At 50.7% G+C, this 19,426-nt stretch overlaps 1 protein-coding gene across 1 annotated transcript in view; it reads left to right on the top strand.

The window, feature by feature from the left end:
• The window catches only part of snd1 (staphylococcal nuclease and tudor domain containing 1), a 90,141-nt gene that overhangs the window by 24,521 nt on the left and 46,194 nt on the right, over positions 1 to 19,426 (top strand). The window contains exons 12-15 of the mRNA XM_049020584.1: positions 2,666 to 2,778; positions 4,501 to 4,611; positions 5,933 to 6,005; positions 8,713 to 8,919. Of these exons, the coding sequence (XP_048876541.1) occupies positions 2,666 to 2,778; positions 4,501 to 4,611; positions 5,933 to 6,005; positions 8,713 to 8,919 (504 nt within the window). The remainder of the gene's footprint in view (positions 1 to 2,665; positions 2,779 to 4,500; positions 4,612 to 5,932; positions 6,006 to 8,712; positions 8,920 to 19,426) is intronic.

Raw genomic sequence — 19,426 nt, 5'->3', positions numbered from 1 at the left:
TTGGCGTTCCGGCTCTGGGTAATTAGGCGACGCCTCGCAAAGCAGCCTTTTTCCTTTGAGCGATTTAGAATTTCGTTTGCCGGCGCGCGAGCTGCCCCAAGATTTGACTAACTTTGTAAGTCGGCCTTCTGTTACATGCTCCCCGGCTTGGAGAGTCGAATGAAAATATCATATTAATCCACTTATCAGGCAAGAGCACATTCTCCTAATCCGCAGCTCTGCGCGCGACTGTCGCCGACGCTGGTGGTAGGTCTTGCTCAGGCGGGGCCCTCGGCAATGCCTCTTTCTTTTTTATTTCATTTTCCTGTCGTGATCACACCCCCCTCCTGAGTTTTGACGTCGAGTACGTGACCAGAGACCAAGCCGGGGAAATTCAAAAACCTTCCGATTGTCATGCGCTCAGATAAAGCCGCTTTTTGTCGGTCAGTTTGAGCTTCCTGTCTGGAATTAAACAAAAAAGAAGAATGTTGTGTTCTCGTTATATATATTTTATATATATATATAAAAAGTGTGTGTGTCTTTTTTTATTTTGCTATCTCCTAAAGAGAACTCTTGTGAAGCTGTCATGAGAGACTCCCTATCAGCCTGGCTGGTTGGGTTTGGCGGCCGTTTGATATGTGGGAATGTTTCCTGGTATCTTGCACCCTCGCCTGTTTGAGGCATCTCACGATTTGCTGCTTTGCCGTCACTTTCGTCTTGGCACCTTGTCAACATGGCAACTGGACGTGAAATTTCCGGAGTGCTATCGGGCACCGATTCTGCCATGCATGGCGTTCGGCACGTCCAGACGTTCCCTAGACTCCAGTCAACCGCAAAGACCGTCGGTTTATCTCGTCTTCGCTCTGGCAAGGGCTCTGGTGACAGGATGAAGCCGATTTTTTTTTTTTTTTTTCTGTTTTTCGAGGCTCGCCTCCAGACAGATGTTCCCATCTCTTTTGTGGCGTCTGGTCAGGCGAGATGGAGACCTGTCGCTGGGAAATGATTGGCTACGTTTGCACCCCTTGCCAGAGGCATGGACTATACGGGCATCGCGATTCTGCAACTTTGGCTGTACACCGTAACGGATGGCCATCGTTGGGCTGATAAGAGGGTCCTCATCAGTATTGGCACTTTGTGCAGAATCATTGCCTGCTCTCATTGCTCTGTGCCCAATATCGGAATATTCCAGGTCCAAAGGTTTATTTTTTCTTTTAATTTTTTGGTCTCTCAGCCTATTCTTCATTTGTAAATATGCAAATGCCGGTGGCATATTAAGGCTGAGGTAATTAATTGCCTGTGACATCAAACAGTCTTTCAATTCTCTGGCATTTTACTGCCTGACGTCAATACGTAACTTCTAACCTTCGCCATTAGCCTAATTACGCCCCGACTCTTTGTAGTTATTTTCGTGTGCGGATTCGCCGAGCACCTAATGCCGAGTCCTGCCATTCTCATCTAATAGCTCGGGGCTAGACGATCGATGTGTAGCCGTCGAGCTGAAGTATTTAATTTTGTTTAAGTGTGTGTCCGTAGATTGAATTTGACTATGTGGTTTGCGCGTGCCGCTCGGCCGACTAGCTAAGGGTGGCACTTTGACGGTTTGAACCTCTTTCTGAGCACTGCCAATCGTGGCGTCCCTCGTCGCCTTGATTCGTGATGTCATGCCGTTTAAGTGAAAATAATCTATTGGCCGTGATCTTTTCTCTGCCCGTGGTTTGGTCATCCGCAAACAGAGATGCGGCAGGAGAGTTGTTGGTGGTGGTTGGGGTGGGTGAATAGGTAGCATGGCAATGAGTAGCATCACCGAGTCATGAAAGTCTTGGTGTTGCCGTCTTTTGAGCAAGTCTCCTTCTGGGGATGCCCAAGTACGGGTTTTCTGACTGGTATATTTGTGGGACACTTTAAAATTGAGCCAGTTTCTGGAAATTACTTAATGCCAGTTTTCTCATGGCTAGAAAATGCTTTCATATCTAAGCTTGGCTTTCTGTGCATTGCGCATGTTTTCTGGTTTTCTTGTGTGCGACGCGGCGGCGAAAGGTACAGTTAAGAGTGTTTGCGTAACAGGTACTGTCGTACTGGCACTTGTCAAATTATCTGTGTGCTTAGCTTCCAGACATGGGAGCTTGTCTGAGTCGTAAGAGAGGTCTTTTATTTACCTACAAAATGAATTATTTGCACCGTATCCCATGATGCACCCCGGCTTAGTTCTCTGTTGTTCAAGCAATGTGATGCTTGTTTTAACTCGCTAGTGGGGCCGTCATCTTGGTAACCCTCTTTCAGTTGTTGTGACAGGGAAATTTATTTGAATTATGCAGAATTGCTGAAGGGAAATGTTCAGTTATTTCTCTGCAGATATATATTTTTATTTTGATTTTAGATGAGAGTGCTTCTCTCAACTGCTATTTCTGTGAGGTATTGAAAAATCCCGCTCCCCACGCCCATGAAAAGGCTTATTGGACGTAAACTTTTTATTTTGCTAAACTCCTTCTTTTTTTTGTACATTTATTGTCTGGACAGCTTAAATCTTCAAGTAAGATGTTTCTTTTCCCTGCCTGAGTAGTTCCATTTCATTGGTTCATTTGCTCTGATTTCTGATGTCCATTTCCATGTAGCAGTTCCTGTTTCTTGCAGTTCTGGCTCGTAGCGGCCCCCCCAGATAACAACACCATCCCACTTTCGCTCCCAGGTCAACGTCACCGTGGATTACATCAGGGCAGCCACTGCGGCCACGGACTTGGGCACATCTTCCATTCCCGCCTTCCCAGAGCGCACCTGTGCCACGGTCACCATCGGAGGCATGTGAGTGTCCGCCGTGTTGCCGTACTGCGACCCTGGGCCGCCTCAGGGCTCCCCGGCGCTCTGGGAGTGTCTGACCCTGCCCCCATCTGTCATCATCCGATTTCATATTTTATTACAATTGCCACTATTAGTGCTTTAACATCACCTTTCATTTCTCAGGTGGAAATGACTTTTTCTGAAGTAACTGAAAGGTTTTTAGAAATAGAATTAACCACAGACTCCCCCCCCCCCCCCCCACGGACATTTTGTGCTTCTGTCTCTCTCCCCATGTGGGAGGGGCCTCCTCTCACTCTCTTCCCCATTTTTGTCGTCTTGCTGAATGGCCCTTAATCACCACGTTGGCTCCCCTCTGCCATTATAACGGACTACATTGGCTTTTATGGCCGGGTCAAGATAGTCTTGGAGTCCTCGTCAATCTGGCCCAGTTTATTAGTCACCGTCCTTCGCCGCCGTGCTCCAAGAGCCCCGCACGCTTTCGGCAGTGCCCAGCTCTCCTCCTCACGCGGTCAAAGCTGCAAACATACAGGCGTGTTTTATTTAATGTCCAAATGCGCGCCGACATCGCTAACTGAGGCGGCAGGGCACCCACGCAGTGGTAATTCGGGTAAAATATGTTGTGGTAAGCCTCACGCCCCCGGCATACTGCACATTGATTTTAGGGTAAATGTGATTTACCGTGTTTTTGTCCTGAGTGTGTGGGTCAGCCGATGCTCTTACATCGTTCCGTTAATAAAGAACAGCGTTTAGTGCGCCGAGTGGTAAGAATATACGACCGTGTGACCGACGCGAGCCCCTCAGAACCGCAGCTCCTGAGTGAGGTGATCATTGTCTTTGGCACTTTGTATAACCCCGTACCTAGGCTGAAGCTCGCTAGTCCCCCTAAGCTGTATCACATGAAGTGTCTGTCCTGTCCTGTCAATAACAGTACTCATAGTAATAACCGACCCCTTCAGCTTATCGCTGTAAGGGGCTGTCATGGTTGTGACAGAGTAAACTGGAGGCTGGCCTTCTCTATTGGCCCTCTGGCCCCCTCTTGTTGCCTGGCAACCAAATCCCCCCCCCCCTCCCGAAATGTTATTCCAAATTGCCCTCTTTGAGCCTTCTTAAATATGCCCCCAAATATGTCGGAACATCATGGTTTGGAAGCCCCCCCCAGTGTAGCCTGTCATTACAGGCCCCCAAACAGACAGGCAAATCGGTTTTTCCTGAACTTTACTGGCCCTGTCCACCTGTCTTGGGGTGGGGTGGAGGAGGGAGGAGGAGGCGTGCCAGTTTGTGGCCCGTGCCCTCTCCTGGGTGCACGACAGGCGTCAGCCCATTGCGGCCCAGCAGGGGGCGCCGTTGTACCCGCCTGCTGCCGGGGGCCGTGGCTGTTTGTGTTGAATCCCGCGTTCTTATCCGTCGTGTTTTAGGAAATGTCAGCCTTTATCTGCTGCTTATTACAAAGGCTGTGTTTATCTCCTCCATACCCGGGATGGGGATGCGGTGCCCGTGGGGGGGCTGTGGGGGTCGCCTGATGTGTGAAAAGCTTTTATGGGCCTTTGAGGCAGCCTGCTCATTATGAGGCTCCGTTTAATATCGTGTCACATTTGTGCTTTCTGACAGCGCCCCGGTCCCCACTAACAGGAGTACACAGCTTTGTGCTTTCTGGCACTGAGCTTTCCACATCATGCTAATTGTATTTATTTCTCCGTGCATTCTTTTTTCCCCTGCTCCTCGCAGTAACATCGCCGAGGCCCTGGTCAGCAAAGGCCTGGCCACGGTCATCCGGTACCGGCAAGATGATGACCAGAGGTCCTCACACTACGACGAGCTTCTCGCCGCCGAGGCAAGGTTAGCGTTTTCCCGCCGCAGCTGTAGTCTCCGCCATATCGCTGTAGCTGCTGATAGCTTCCCGGTCCGGCTCTTTAAAACCCCCGCCCCCGAGCCTCCACTTTGTTTGCCCTAACAGGTCCCCCTCCAGAATTCTCTACTGGCGTCTTGAAATGGGATCTCCTCACCTCACCCAGGGTCCATCAGACTCATTCCTTTGCAGGTTTATAATTGGCTTGATGGATAAATGCTAATCTTGCCGTAGCTCTGAGATGTTGCATCTGGCAGAGCGGGACGTTGGTGCTACCTTAACTTTCAGTAAATCTCCCTCAGGCTCCCCTTAAATCTTCAGGAGGCCGGACTGCACCTTGCCTCATCTTATTTCAGCGTCATGCATGAAAGTTGCCACACGAATTCCATTGTATGTTTTTACAATCACTATAAAGGTGTTTTATGTCCGTCTCATGTCCTGCTGTCAAGGTCCCCTGGACTGGCCATGTGGTTAAAGATTTACTGCACTGCTTGTACGGTTAGAGTACGTGCTATGTGGCGCTCAGGAGGAGGTGGCTAAGCATTAAGATGGCTCTATCCTGTCCCCTCGCTCTACTGAGACTTCCTGTCCCCGCTGGTGCATTGTGGGAAGTCATCCTGATTCCACTTCACGTGGCGATGAAATTGAGAAAGCCGTGCGCGATAAAGGGTGGTTTTGAGAGTCCTGATTGGGTGACGGGGTTCTGTGGCGAGTACAGCGTGTAGCTTATTATAATCGAATGGCAGCGTGTGTGTGATCCGCACCCTGGTCATGTGACCCGCAGCCGGCACGCTGGGCTTTGCCGTCCTTTCGGGTCACTGGGACGGAGAGGGGTCCCGGGGCCCCTCCGGGGGATGGGGCAGGCGGCGGCTCGCCTCATTAATTTCGGGAGAATGTAGGGCAGGGACGCGGATGGGGCCCCGGGGCTTGGAGTGCATTTTTCTGACTGGGCTCAGATAAGTTTGTTTTCATGACCATGTGGGTTTGGTGTATCGACGGCTGGCGTCGGTAAAGGGGCTGCCGTTCGGTTCCATGCCGCGGCCTGGTTTGATGTTTACCTCTGAGTGCGCTGTGCTCTGGACATTTTAACATGGCCTGTTAAATTAGCCCTCATTATACACACAGCCCTCATTGTACACTGTCTGTTTAGCTGAGAGAAGCAAAAAAACGCCTTCCCTCCCCCTATATCACAATGCGACAGAGCTGAAGCGGTTTCAGTATCGAGCGTCCTGATTGGTCCAGGTCACAGTGTTGCTCTCCACCTTATCCCAGTGATGAGCTGACATGTATGTTTGTATGTTTAAATTGTAGGGCCATAAAGAATGCTAAAGGCCTGCACAGCAAAAAGGAGGTTCCCATCCACAGAGTGGCTGATATTTCCGGGGTGAGTATGCCTGGGGAGTCGGGTCCCTTCACGGTTTCTTGTGATGAAGAAGCCGTCCACCCTTCCCGTCCACTCGCTCGTCCTTTCATTGTCCGCGTGACAGGATTACAAACGGCAGGTGGCCAAAGTCCTTTCGGCGCCGCCCGAGTCGTTTGAGGACTCGGGTCCCCGGGAGGTTTGGCTTTGCCACATCTGCAACACCCCCCTCTGCTTTGTGTGCTTGGGTTGCAATTTAGGACTTCGCTAAAAAAAAATTTTAAAAGCCCTCAGCTAAGACCCGTCTCCTTCGCGCTCAGACTCTTCCCCCGGCGCTGCGCCGCATCCTAATTTTATCCGGGACGCGTCTCAAGGAAACATGAAATGTATTACAGCGTCTGTCAGTGAGGAACGCGAGTGTTTACGGGTGCATTCAGCCCTGCCTCGTGTCTGTCCTGGAAAAGCAGGGCTACCTCGGGAATCTGCGCCCATCCCGAGTGAAATCAGCGGGATCGGATTCCAGACAGTGAGCCGCTCGATGGACGTATGTCTCCATTCTCCAAACGTGTGACAAATTGAATCTGAATCTGACCCCCCCCCCCACTGCTTTGCATTCCCCCTCCCCCGCATTACCAGTTAGGGGTCACTAATGTGATCCCCATTACCGGTCCCAAATTGCATCAGTTTTTCTAAAGAGCCTTTTTTTCTTTTTCTTGCGGCATCCTTTCCGGTTCGATCAGCCCTGAGCAGGATATTTTAAGATGGCAGGTGCTGAATTAGGCCAGCGGCCTGTGTGCGGGGGGGGGGGGCAGTGGGATGTATTTAACCAGATTCTCCACCGGCTTCCTGCTGACTCATTAAGACTCTCCCTCCAGTACACATTCCTTCTGGAAAATGCTTGCCCCCCCACTCTGTCATAACTTTGTGGGCAGTGTGCTTCCAGTTCCGGAGAGTTGTCATTAGCACTGGAAATCATTGGGGAACGTTGGGCTTTCTGATGGTCCGATAGCCTAGCTGTGCTCTTCGGACCTTTTCGTTCTCTCATACCGTGGGACTCTGTGAGGTATTTTACTTGTAGGCTTGCTTGGGCCTTCAATCTCCCCCCCCAAATGTCCGACTCCCCCAGCAGCGCGACGTTAATCTTTCAGTGTGCAGTTATTCAGGAGAGTTCCAGTGAGAAGTTTGCTTTGAGCTCTGACAGACTACGGTGCCATCGGTCATGAGGCGGGGAAAGTTCGGCGTTCGGTAAATGCGAGACACATAAGAGGGCTATAATGAGGGTTTGCCGGAGTGAGTCTCAGCGAGTCATGTCGGTTCGGAGCCCTGATGCCGCAGGTGACTCATCTCCGGTGAATTGCTGGACGTTGTTGTTCACTACACTCCTGGAGGCCTGGATGCATGTCATAAGTGTGCCCCCCCCCCCGCGCTCATTCATGCTCCTGGAAGTCTTGGCTTTAGTCTGGAGATCCTGCGGTCCTCAGATCTGGCTTGCGCCGGGGGGGTGGTGCCCCCTGTATGACTCACCCACTGACTGTGGCAGCTGGGTGTGATGGGGTTGTGCCATCAGGAAGGTGGACCCGTGACCCCCCGCCCCGTTTGGGCTTGAGGCCTTCGCCTGTGTAAAAAGGAGCCGTCTGATGACAGTGATGCTTGCCACCCCCACCGCAATCAACACCCTTGAGTGATGGCCCACGGCAGCCAGAGAATGTTCTGCCAACGCGGTGCATACGGAACACGCACCTGTTCCCCATTTCTCTGCCGCACAGACATCACAGCCCTACCTCCCGTCACGGGCCGGCGAGGGCCGTCCGTGTTATAAGGAGGTTAATTAATCCAGCTGTGAGTCGCCTGTCGTGCTCGTCACCCCCAAACTCAGATCGTGTTCGGATTTTTCTGGCCTGATGGAGGGGCTGCTACCATCAGTGCGGTTTTTGTACTCTCTTTTTCTTTTCTTAAATGCTGGATCTATCCTGCCATTCTTTGGCCTTTCAATTAGTGGCTGAAGTAATAATTAAAGTCCGTATATACAGAATATCGAGGGGGGGGGGACAGGCATGGGCACTCGCCACCTGGCTCTGGAAATCCACGTGCCCTGAACTCTTGAGTGCCCAGAGCCAACTCTGCACGCTAATCGTGTTTGCACTCCTGTGCTGTGGTGTGAACGTAAACAACAAAATGCCCCTGTCCTTCAGACTGTGAGTACCAGAGTTGGAGTCGCTCCTGTGGCTATGCCCCCCCCGCCTGAGGCTGTACTCTGTTACATCTCCAGTGGTCATGCGTTCACTTTCGGGCTGCCCTCAGCTCCCTGGTCTTCCCAGGTCGCTTGAAAGCGAACTTAAAGCCTGATGAAATCCACCTCCTGCTGGGGTGCCGAGCCTGTTATTCCCAGCATGGAAGTGGGGGGCCGGGAGTGGGGGGCACCCTGCTTTCAGAACATCATTAAGAATGCAGTGTTGAGCAGTGACGAGAAAGTTAAAATGACTCAAAACCGATACATTTTGATTAGTAATAGCCCACATAGTTCCGTAGTACTACATCAATAGCGTTTGTCTGTTTAGGATAACATGCCCCCACCGTCTTGAAATCAACCCCCCCCTTGTCTGAATGTGTCCCACGGTCCATGGTTTCCAGCATGGTTGTTAGGTTCCAGAAATCCACCCTGGCGGGGGGGGGTCCTACAGCCCTGTTCTGAAACACACCCCTTGCTCTCGCCCCCTCTCTCGCCCCCCAGGAGACACAGAAGGCGAAGCAGTTTCTGCCCTTCCTCCAGCGGGCGGGCCGCTCCGAGGCTGTGGTCGAATACGTCTTCAGCGGTTCTCGCCTCAAGCTCTACATGCCCAAAGAAACGTGCCTGATCACCTTCCTGCTGGCCGGTGAGTGCCGGCTCCTCCCGGGGGCGTCGTGGGACGCAGTGTGCTTCTGGAATGTTCCGCTTCCCGCATAAGAGTTTCTCATTTCCTTGTGAACAGGCATTGATTTCTGATGCATAATTTCTTTTTCTTTTAAAGATCTAATTTATGAATGTGGTAGGGGTTAATGGACTGTACAGATATGACACGAGCTTATCGGCATGTCAGTGCCCCCCCCACCACTGTGTAGGAGTGGTTGGCTTGAATACCAATCGTGGTTTAACACCAGCTCTGTGAAGGAGGCTCCATTCCATGGGCATTTTGGGCAGCTTGGGGGGGGGGGGGGGGCTCCGGTGGGCATTCGTTGAACCCAGATGACTGTGTTTCCTGTTTTTGGTTGCGGTCCATCTACTTTTCATCCGCTCCTTGTCTTGGACCTGACGGGGCACGGGGTCGGCATGGCCGTCCTCCAGAGCCATGTGTTAGCTGGTGATCGCTCGGCTAGACACGGCAGCTGAAACACTCTGGTTTCTCATGTATATAAGCGCTGCTGCCTTGTGGGGTTTTAAACCGAAGGGATCAGGTTTTATCCAGCACAGATGCCGCTGCGGTAAACGGCCTCTCTAAGCCAATTAATATCCTCTGCCTAACGAGGCCAGTTCACCAGGCCTACCGAAGCCTTCTGGTTCTCGGGGCTGGACAGACCCCTTCTGTCAGGACCTGGCCTCCTCCTCGAAGTCAGGCCCGCGTATTTTATTTGCTGCTGCCATTCCCATATACACTCCCCAGGCAAAAAACAAGTTGCCATTTTGAATTTATATCAGCAAATACTTAAGAGCCAATGACTGGATCATTATTACAGCTCAGCAACGTCACGCAGCAATGAAGTAAAATCAGCTGAGTACCTGAATCTACTGAATGCTAAAGGCTGTCCATCGAAAAATTCAAATGGCTACTTTTTTTTTGGCCGTTTAGGGCAATTTTGCCTGTTCAGTGACGCCCCCCAGTTCAGGGAACCTGTCTCATAGTGGGAGGGCTTGGGGGGTGCTCCCCCCAGGAGTTGGAATGTGATCCACTCCCCTTGAGCCTTTCTGTTCATGTCCATCTTTATCTTGGCAGATCAACCCTAATAGTTGTATATTCTAATAGTAAAATTCAAGTTTGGCTTTTGGAGCCTAGATAGATAAATACAAAATTGGCACTTTATGCCACTAGCAGGCATTTGTTGAGAACAGCGTCATCAGTATGACATGTTCACTAATGGGGCCCAAAATGAAAGGGGCTGTGTTGTCCTGGCTCGTTTATCTGGGGCACTGAAGCCCCTCCACCTTCTCTGGGCTCCCTGTGCCTCGGTCTTAATTTGGAGTTCAGTCTTCATTGCTGCTAAATTGCCTTCCGTCACCGACCAGCTTAATCACACCGCCAAATCCCCCTCCCATTCCCTTACAGGACGTGTAATTGTGCGTGTCCCCCCCCCCCACACCCAGAACACCTCCTAATTGATTTAGTTGTATGTTTCATAACTTGCCATTTGTTATGGTTTGATTTTTATCTGCCATTTCGACACCGGCGTGGCCTCGCTCGATGAGCGACGCTGGCCACGTGACATTTCCTCGCCATCGTGCTAGTGGCATTTGCGGCCTGCTTCCCTCGGCCGCCAGCATTGTTTTTCCAATTGTCCCGAAATCCGCCATTTATTTGATTATGCTTATTATAAACCGCAGTAAATAAATTACGGCTGTCCTCGGCTGCCTCGATTTTGGATCCGAGCGAAATGTGTCCGCCAGATATACAATTAGTCCCTCGTTTTAATAAACGTTGATTGAAATCAATGTTCTGAGCGCCTGATCTCCAAGTTAACGTGTTAGCATTTAGCGAGGGGCCCCGCCACCCCAGTCGTCTAAGGCTTTTAGTTTTGAGAGCCAGTGCTTTTGAAAGGGAGGATGGAAACACTTCCCCCCACCCCAATCATCAAGGCTAGAGGATGTGTTTAAGTGGATCAGGCTGTTAATTTCAATGGGATGTTTTCTTGTTGCTTTTGATTAGCCGTTAGCGCACGCTTTAGTCAAGGCACTTAATCATGCTAAACAGCCGACGTGGTCCTATGTGCTGACCCCCCCCCCCCCCCCCCACCTCCATCCTGAACAGAGAGAATCCAATTGGGGGCAGAGACCTCTTTGGTCAAGTGAACAGCCCCCTCATGGGACAAGGAGGCCTTGCCTTTTTTGATTTTATTTATTTATTTCTTGAAGCACGCTGGTGAGCGGCTCGGATAATGAAAAGGCCTTGATCCGGGGGGGGTTGGGGGCCCCCCCGGCACGTTGCCGTCGCTGCCGCTCTGAGGCACCGCGCCGCCATGACTCATTACCGTTGCTATGGAGCGGCGAGTCTCAGACACAATCAGCCCAAAGGTTAGCGCATTAGCCGAGAGGAGGGCGGCCATTTTTAGCCGCCGGAGTGCGTGCCACGATCAGAAACGGTCCCTCGATTTCTTGGCTTTTCCGGGAAATGCGTACAGAAAAACAAGATGGTTTAAATTAGCTGTGAAGCAGGTTCCTCGCTCCACACCCCCGTCTTTTACACCAAAATAAAGTGCAGTGGGTGGGGCTTCTTCTCTAACTTTCCTACTCTGGTCCCTGACTCCACAGACATCTTGCACAGGGCAACATAATTAAACCATTTTGGACCATTCTGAACCAGTTTTCAACAGCAACCATCCTACCTGTCAATTAGCCTTAACCTGCCTTGTCCACCCCCCCCCACACCACCTTGGCCGGCCATTACCCTGCAAGAGGCGAAGACTCTGGGTTGGAAAGGGGCCAGTATCGCAGGCGGGTTCGTCTTTGCGAGGTGTGATTTGCAGTGAAATCTCTACCTGCGTTTGAAAATCCTTGCAGCCTTACAGGGCCCTTAACTTTGGTAAATGGAAATGCTGTTATTTCCAGCATCAAACGAAATAAACCTGGTGCTAGTTGTTAGGCAATTGGAGGGGTGGTGCTGCATTAGTTTGGTTATGGATACATGGATTATGGATTTTCACCTCATTTTGCTGTATCCTTAACTGTAGATGTGAAAACAGTCATTAGCGCTGTACCCCATGCTGAGTGCGTGGCAGCTGCTTTGATCTCATTCAAGACGGATGTAAGCTCACATCTTCTTATAAATGGGGAGGGTGGTTTCTCCTCTGTTCAGAACCTGTCGACCACTGAGCTGGATGCATTGTCGACTTTATAAGACGGGCAGAAGTCGTGCCCTTTGTTACTGTGAGCGATGAGAGCAACACAGACTTCAGACCTGTATGTGTAGTTCCACGATCTCGGTATCCTTTCTTCTGTTGGTCTTGCGGTTAGGCTCGCCGTCTTTGGTGTGGGAAAGCAGTGCTCAGGTCTGTCCTTGCTCTGTTTGTATCAGACACTCAACACTTTAGAAGAGAAAAAAAAATCCAGCTTTTTTTTTTTTTTTAACTTATACGTAATAATTTACCGTATATTAGAAACTCCAAGTTCCTTGACAGTATCTTGTTAAATGGTTGGTTTCTTGTTTGTCTTTGTTTCACGGACGGCCGCTCCTTAACGAGTGGTGAGAGGTCCGCCGACTGCGGATGGCTTTGCTGTCAATAGCAGCAGATTTCACAAAATGCGCACAGGATGCACCTTCCAATGAGTTTTAGCCCCGCAGTTGTCTGGTCTAACTGTTGGGTTATATTCCTGTTTTCTGTGCCTGGTTTTCTTCTGATTTTTATCTGAATACTGTAGCCTCTGTTTGTCTGGTGTGGGTCTATAGGGGTTTATGTATGAGATGTACATGCTTTTACCGGCTGTTTCTGAGTCAGCACGCTAAGTTCACGAGTGTGCTAGACGCGGCACAGATGCACGCCCGCAGCTGTCATATTTTACGTGTCTTCAGTTTATCCCTCGCTTGCCTTTCTATCCCACCCACCCTTTTGAAAAGCGGACTGGTAAGATTTCTCTTTTGACAAATGCTTGCGTTTTTATAACCTGAAAGTCGATATTTATGGCCTAACAGAAGCTCTGGTTGATGTGGAGCTGGTTGATCTCAAGGGTGCCAATTTCACCTAACACTTGCGGGAGAAGTAGATATCGAAGGCTGCCTTCCTGCTGTCTGAATGGAAATGTGGTCGGCTCTTCTGCAAAGCGAGATGAATCCATACAGAAATCCATACCACTGTGGCCGCAGTTGATTCTTGTGGCCTTGCACTTGCAGCAGTAGTCGTCATCCGAATTAGCGAAGCTGTCAGCCGCCATGTTCCCAAGGTTTGGGTTGCCCTTTTGAATTTTAATGTATTTCGTTTTTAACCTGGTTTGCAAGTGAAGGATGGAGCGGCAGAACCAAAGATCTCGTTGCTGGGGAATGCGGCGTTTTGCGGCCGCCGATCGGCGCCGGCTAATGACAGGATGTGCCAGACGGTTCATCCGCTTTATTCTCCGTGCCGCAGTCGCACTCCTTCAAGGGACGTTTTGGGTTTGCTCAGGGCCAGTAGCAGATGCATTATTGCGGCATCAAAAATCATACATCTTGCATGTTTGAAGGTTATTGGCAACATAAAAGATGCCTTCGGATTCTCGTCCTTGAACAAATGCCGATCTTTTCTTCTGAGGTAACTTCAGTAGCTATTAAATTGCAAATAGCTATTTTTTTTTTTCTCAAGTATTTGACTTAGGCACTGCAACGCTACTAAACAAAAAAGCATCGTTAAGGGGTGCCTCTCATAGTTTGTATAGCCAGAGATATTGCTTGATTTTTTTTTTTTGAAGAAGGGTTTTTTTTAATGAAATGAGACCCTGGTCATTGGGATATGAGGCACTGGGCCCTCTTTGTTCAGACATCTTCGTTTGAAAGCCCGCTGACATTCTGGGAAAGATGCTTATCTCCCCTGTCCAGGAGAGGAAGTAGAAGTCTGGATGTTCCCAGTAGATGAGGATTAAGGTCTCGAGCTGCGGTAGGGATTAGTTTCCGGAATGGGGTAGTGGTGCCCACATTAGCTTAGCGGCACATGCTCGAAGTTCAGACCATAACGGGGTAGGAGAAGGGTAGGAACAGCCTGGGTCTTTTTGCGTATGCTTCTTAGCAGAAGTCTAATTCTGTAGAAGAGTGAAGTCTGCCTGCTTTGTGACCTCAACTGTAATTTGTGGGATGTGTGGTTTGTTTTTCAGGCGTTCTGAATTTGTCGCTGTCTGACTCCATCTGAATTTTAACGCGAGTAATTCTGTCCTCCAGAGCGAGATCGAGTATGTTGCATAAATCCATACTAATACGGGAGCAGCTTGTCGGCACACCCGTGAGGTGTCCGCCTGTGAAGCCGTCACCTCTGTACGTACTGGGATTCCTGGAATACACGAGTACCAATCGTGTTCCTGAACCGCAGATGGACTTAGCCAATCAGAATGAGGCATTAATGAACAGAACAAGTTGAATCGTGTTGGTCAGGGTATAATGGTATAGGGCTAGCATTAGCGAAGTGATGCATTTGTGGGCCCAAACCCATTGGGAATCCCTCTGCACAGATTCGTATGTTTTATTGTCTTTGTTCAACGTTAAAAACATACTTTCTCTTGCCTTGAAAGGCAAATTTTTACCCAAACCATCCATGTCATCCATGCCGTCGTCTTCACCTCTGTCTCTTTCGTCATCCCAGATTGAGATGAACTCCTTCCGTCACTTTGGATCGGGTGATATTCTCGGCCCTTTCTCAGAAAAGAGTACGGACCCCCTGTGTCTGCTGTCAGAATCTCCTCACCCAGGACCCAGTCCTCCAGAAATACCTCGCAGGAGAAGAAGCTGTCAGTCACGCGACTGTCCTCCAATTTAACTCGTCACCTGTCAGAAGCGAGAAGAGCCACTTTTGGGTTCTGGGTTGTTGTAATGCTCTCGTCCATGGATGTGCGTGTGGAATATAGTGACCGGGGCCAATGGAAAATCGGCTGCGTCCTGTCAGGATGAGCGCAGATCCTGCCAGAAATCCATAAGCGCAGGTGACGCTCCCAGGATGCAGCTGATGGGGACGTAGGCAGATTCGAGCTCCCCCCACTTGCGAAACAATAGACCTACAATTCAGTGCCCATTCAAGTAGAGCATTGTGTTCGCAACCCCCCAGGTCGAGGGTTCAAATCCCAGGGAACGCGCACAATTTGTAACCCATCCATCTATTCCAAGTCACTTCGGATAAACGCATCCGATAAATTAATGTACTGTAGTATAAATGCGGGGAGCTTTTCATGAAAGGTTGGACCTTCGTCTGCTAACATGAGAGCTTCTGATGCTTTACAGCTTTTGGTTTGTCTGTCTAATCAGTTTCCCTGCGGTGGTGCTGGGATTGCTAGGCAGGACCTGCCACCGATCTCACCCCCCCCCCCCCCCCCCATTTCCCAGAATCCCCTGCAGCTCTTTAGAAGCCTGAAGCCCCGGCCCGCCTTAACCGCATCTTTGCCCTTTGATGGCAAACTGAGGAATTTAATTTGCTTGGTGGGGATTTGAAAATGGCTGTCAAATATGCTTTATTTCTGCCTTATTTTCGTTCAAAAATAGGAATGTTATCGCAACCCCCCCCTCCCCCCATGACCCAGTTATCAAGTATGAATGAGTCTGGTGATGTAATGTCGCATCATAACCGCATTCGTAGGCTTTTTAAAAATCATTTAAAATTGGTATTTACCAGTTATGTATTTTTAATGGGCTGCTGTGGAGTGTCTGTTTGAGGGTCTTATTCAGACATGAATTCTGGTTTTGTGCCCCCTCCATCTTCAGATGAATTAAGACTTATCTGCAGCTGTGACTCATTCCTGCTACGAGGTTTTCAAACAGTTATGTGGAAGGAGGTCCCCCCCCCCCCCTTGCCCTTGTTTTTAATGGGGGTTGGGGGACAGACACAGAAACCCGCTTATGTAATAAAACGCAGCCTTTGTGTGGAGTTCGTGCTGTAAGACATGAGTTAGAAGCGCTGAGTCTGAGTCTGAGTCTGAGTCTGAGTCTGAGTCTGAGTCTGAGTCTGAGTCTGAGTCTGAGTCTGAGTCTGAGTCTGAGTCTGAGTCTGAGTCCCAGCAGCTTCCGGGCTCTGATTGAACCACATCAAATGGCCGCTTGGAAAAGCCCAGAACATTTGCTGGTCAGGTCTCGAGAAACCGAGTCTGAACCACTCTTCGGATGGATTTCGTCAACAGTCTGGATGCTTTTGATACGGGGGGGGGGGCACTGTACGGGAGGGAGCTCAGCAATCATGGGAGGTTTTATGGGCGAGTCCCTTAAAGCTTGTGAGTTTCCTGTCCCGTTACGGTTGTTGAATCTGTTTTTGCACCCAGCCCTCTGTAAATTGGCTGCAGGACGATCCTTTGGGGTTCCCAGTGCACTCAGCCTCTCTGGTCGTTTCCCTCCAAAAACGTGGTGTTTACTGCGGCCGATGGCTGCCGTATATGACGGGAGCGCAAGAGCTGCGTTTTGTGGAGTCTGTCTGGGTCGGCCTTCATTTCTCGTTTGCGGCCGTGCAGGAATTTCCCCAGCACAGCCGGTGTGCTAATTCGCACCCCCCAGGTGACTGTACCCTCGGCTGCCCAACGCCATTTCCTCAGGGTAAATGGAGATTAAGCCCCCGCCATGTCCATTGCAGCGGGTCTCGCACCATCCTGCCTGGGATGTGAGACATCCCTTTTACTTTATTTACTGTACATGTTACCTGCCCATTGCAGGCCACGTGCATGCAAAACTTATTACAGTATATTAATATCAGTCTATTTTACTATTATTGTTAATCTGTTATTGTGCCTAATTTTATATGTTAGTTTCATAGGTACAGTGCTCAGTTTTGAGATATAATTATGTAAAAATGCTCCAAATTTATTGGTTTCATAATTCTATTGACAAGCAATGTTTAACATATCTGCATTTTCTTTCACACAGACATTTTCTTTTTATTAAGTGCGATAAATTTTTCTGGGACTGACTCATTCAGTTCTCTTCTTGCCATTTTGCTATTAAATTGCAATTGTAGTCACTGGCTCCAAAGGGGCACTAAGCACAGACGTTTGCCGTTTTATGTTATTGCAAAGGTGTTGCTAATTAAAAAGCACCCAAATAAGACTCCTTGCCAGTCAACTTTTTAACTCTGAACAGCTCTTTAGAACTGTAATGTGGGTTTCAATTTATTACTTTTTGAAATGAATGTTTTCCTTTAAACTGGTTCTAATGTGATATATGTTTTTTGTAAACAAAAAATTAATCCAGTCCTCACAGATATGAGCTGTCTGCAGTATGCATACAGGGAACAGGGGTCGTCCTCACGGGGGTCGGTCTGTGTATGGGCAGACTGCAGTATGCATACAGGGAACAGGGGTCGTCCTTACGGGGTCGGTCTGTGTATGGGCAGACTGCAGTATGCATACAGGGAACAGAGGTCGTCCTCACGGGGGTCGGTCTGTGTATGGGCAGACTGCAGTATGCATACAGGGAACGGGGGTCGTCCTTATGGGGGTCGGTCTGTGTATGGGCAGACTGCAGTGTGCATACAGGGAACAGAGGTCGTCCTCACGGGGGTCGGTCTGTGTATGGGCAGACTGCAGTGTGCATACAGGGAACGGGGGTCGTCCTTATGGGGGTCGGTCTGTGTATGGGCAGACTGCAGTATGCATACAGGGAACGGGGGTCGTCCTCATGGGGGTCGGTCTGTGTATGGGCAGACTGCAGTGTGCATACCGGGAACGGGAGTCGTCCTTACGGGGGTTGGTTGTGTATGGGCAGACTGCAGTGTGCATACAGGGAACGGGGGTCGTCCTCACGGGGGTCGGTCTGTGTATGGCAGACTGCAGTATGCATACAGGGAACGGGGGTCGTCCTCATGGGGGTCGGTCTGTGTATGGGCAGACTGCAGTGTGCATACAGAGGGACAGGGGTCGTCCTCACGGGGGTCGGTCTGTGTAATGGGCAGACTGCAGTGTGCATACAGAGGACAGGGGTCGTCCTCACGGGGGTCGGTCTGTGTATGGGCAGACTGCAGTATGCATACCGGGAACAGGGGTCGGTCTGTATATGGGCAGACTGCAGTATGCATACCGGAACAGGGGTCGGTCTGTATATGGGCAGACTGCAGTATGCATACCGGGAACAGGGGTCGGTCTGTATATGGGCAGACTGCAGTGTGCATACAGGGAACGGGGGTCGTCCTCACGAGGGTCGGTCTGTGTATGGGCAGACTGCAGTGTGCATACAGAGGGACAGGGGTCGTCCTCACTGGGGTCGGTCTGTGTATGGGCAGACTGCAGTGTTCATACAGAGGACAGGGGTCATCCTCACGGGGGTCGGTCTGTGTATGGGCAGACTGCAGTGTGCATACAGAGGACAGGGGTCGTCCTCACGGGGGTCAGTCTGTGTATGGGCAGACTGCAGTGTGCATACAGGGAACGGGGGTCGTCCTCATGGGGGTCGGTCTGTGTATGGGCAGACTGCAGTGTGCATACAGAGGACAGGGGTCGTCCTCATGGGGGGTCGGTCTGTGTATGGGCAGACTGCAGTATGCATACAGGGAACAGGGGTCGTCCTCATGGGGGTCGGTCTGTGTATGGGCAGACTGCAGTGTGCATACAGAGGACAGGGGTCGTCCTCACGGGGGTCGGTCTGTGTATGGGCAGACTGCAGTGTGCATACAGGGAACGGGTGGTCGGTCTGTGTATGGGCAGACTGCAGTGTGCATACAGGGAACGGGGGTCGTCCTCATGGGGGTCGGTCTGTGTGTGGGCTGACTGCAGTGTGCATACAGGGAACGGGGGTCGTCCTCATGGGGGTCGGTCTGTGTATGGGCAGACTGCAGTGTGCATACAGGGAACGGGAGTCGTCCTTACGGGGGTCTGGTCCTGTGTATGGGCAGACTGCAGTGTGCATACCGGGAACGGGGGTCGTCCTCATGGGGGTCGGTCTGTGTATGGGCAGACTGCAGTGTGCATACCGGGAACGGGAGTCGTCCTTACGGGGGTCGGTCTGTGTATGGGCAGACTGCAGTGTGCATACCGGGAACGGGGGTCGTCCTCATGGGGGTCGGTCTGTGTATGGGCAGACTGCAGTGTGCATACAGGGAACGGGGGTCGTCCTCATGGGGGTCGGTCTGTGTATGGGCAGACTGCAGTGTGCATACAGGGAACGGGAGTCGTCCTTACGGGGGTCGGTCTGTGTATGGGCAGACTGCAGTGTGCATACAGGGAATGGGAGTCGTCCTTACGGGGGTCGGTCTGTGTATGGGCAGACTGCAGTGTGCATACCGGGAACGGGGGTCGTCCTCATGGGGGTCGGTCTGTGTATGGGGCAGACTGCAGTGTGCATACCGGGAACGGGGGTCGTCCTCACGGGGGTCGGTCTGTGTATGGGCAGACTGCAGTATACATACAGGGAACAGGGGTCGGTCTGTGTTGACATCGTGTCCCCAACGTCAAAGTGAGAAGCTAGTCGTTCATGTTGCCGTTTACCCTGTACAGCTGCGTTGCTTAATCCTTCCATTTGCTTAAATTCTGTCTCTCCCGCATATTTCTATTTCTCTCCGTTCCCTCCCCCAGGGTTATTTTCGGTTGGCCAATATTGGCCGCATCAGGTCTCTCTCTA

Source organism: Brienomyrus brachyistius, chromosome 1 (assembly GCF_023856365.1).
Source record: "Brienomyrus brachyistius isolate T26 chromosome 1, BBRACH_0.4, whole genome shotgun sequence".
Classification (NCBI taxonomy): domain Eukaryota; kingdom Metazoa; phylum Chordata; class Actinopteri; order Osteoglossiformes; family Mormyridae; genus Brienomyrus; species Brienomyrus brachyistius.
The sequence above is the reverse complement of the archived record's forward strand: the minus strand, read 5'-3'. Positions and strand labels throughout refer to the sequence as shown.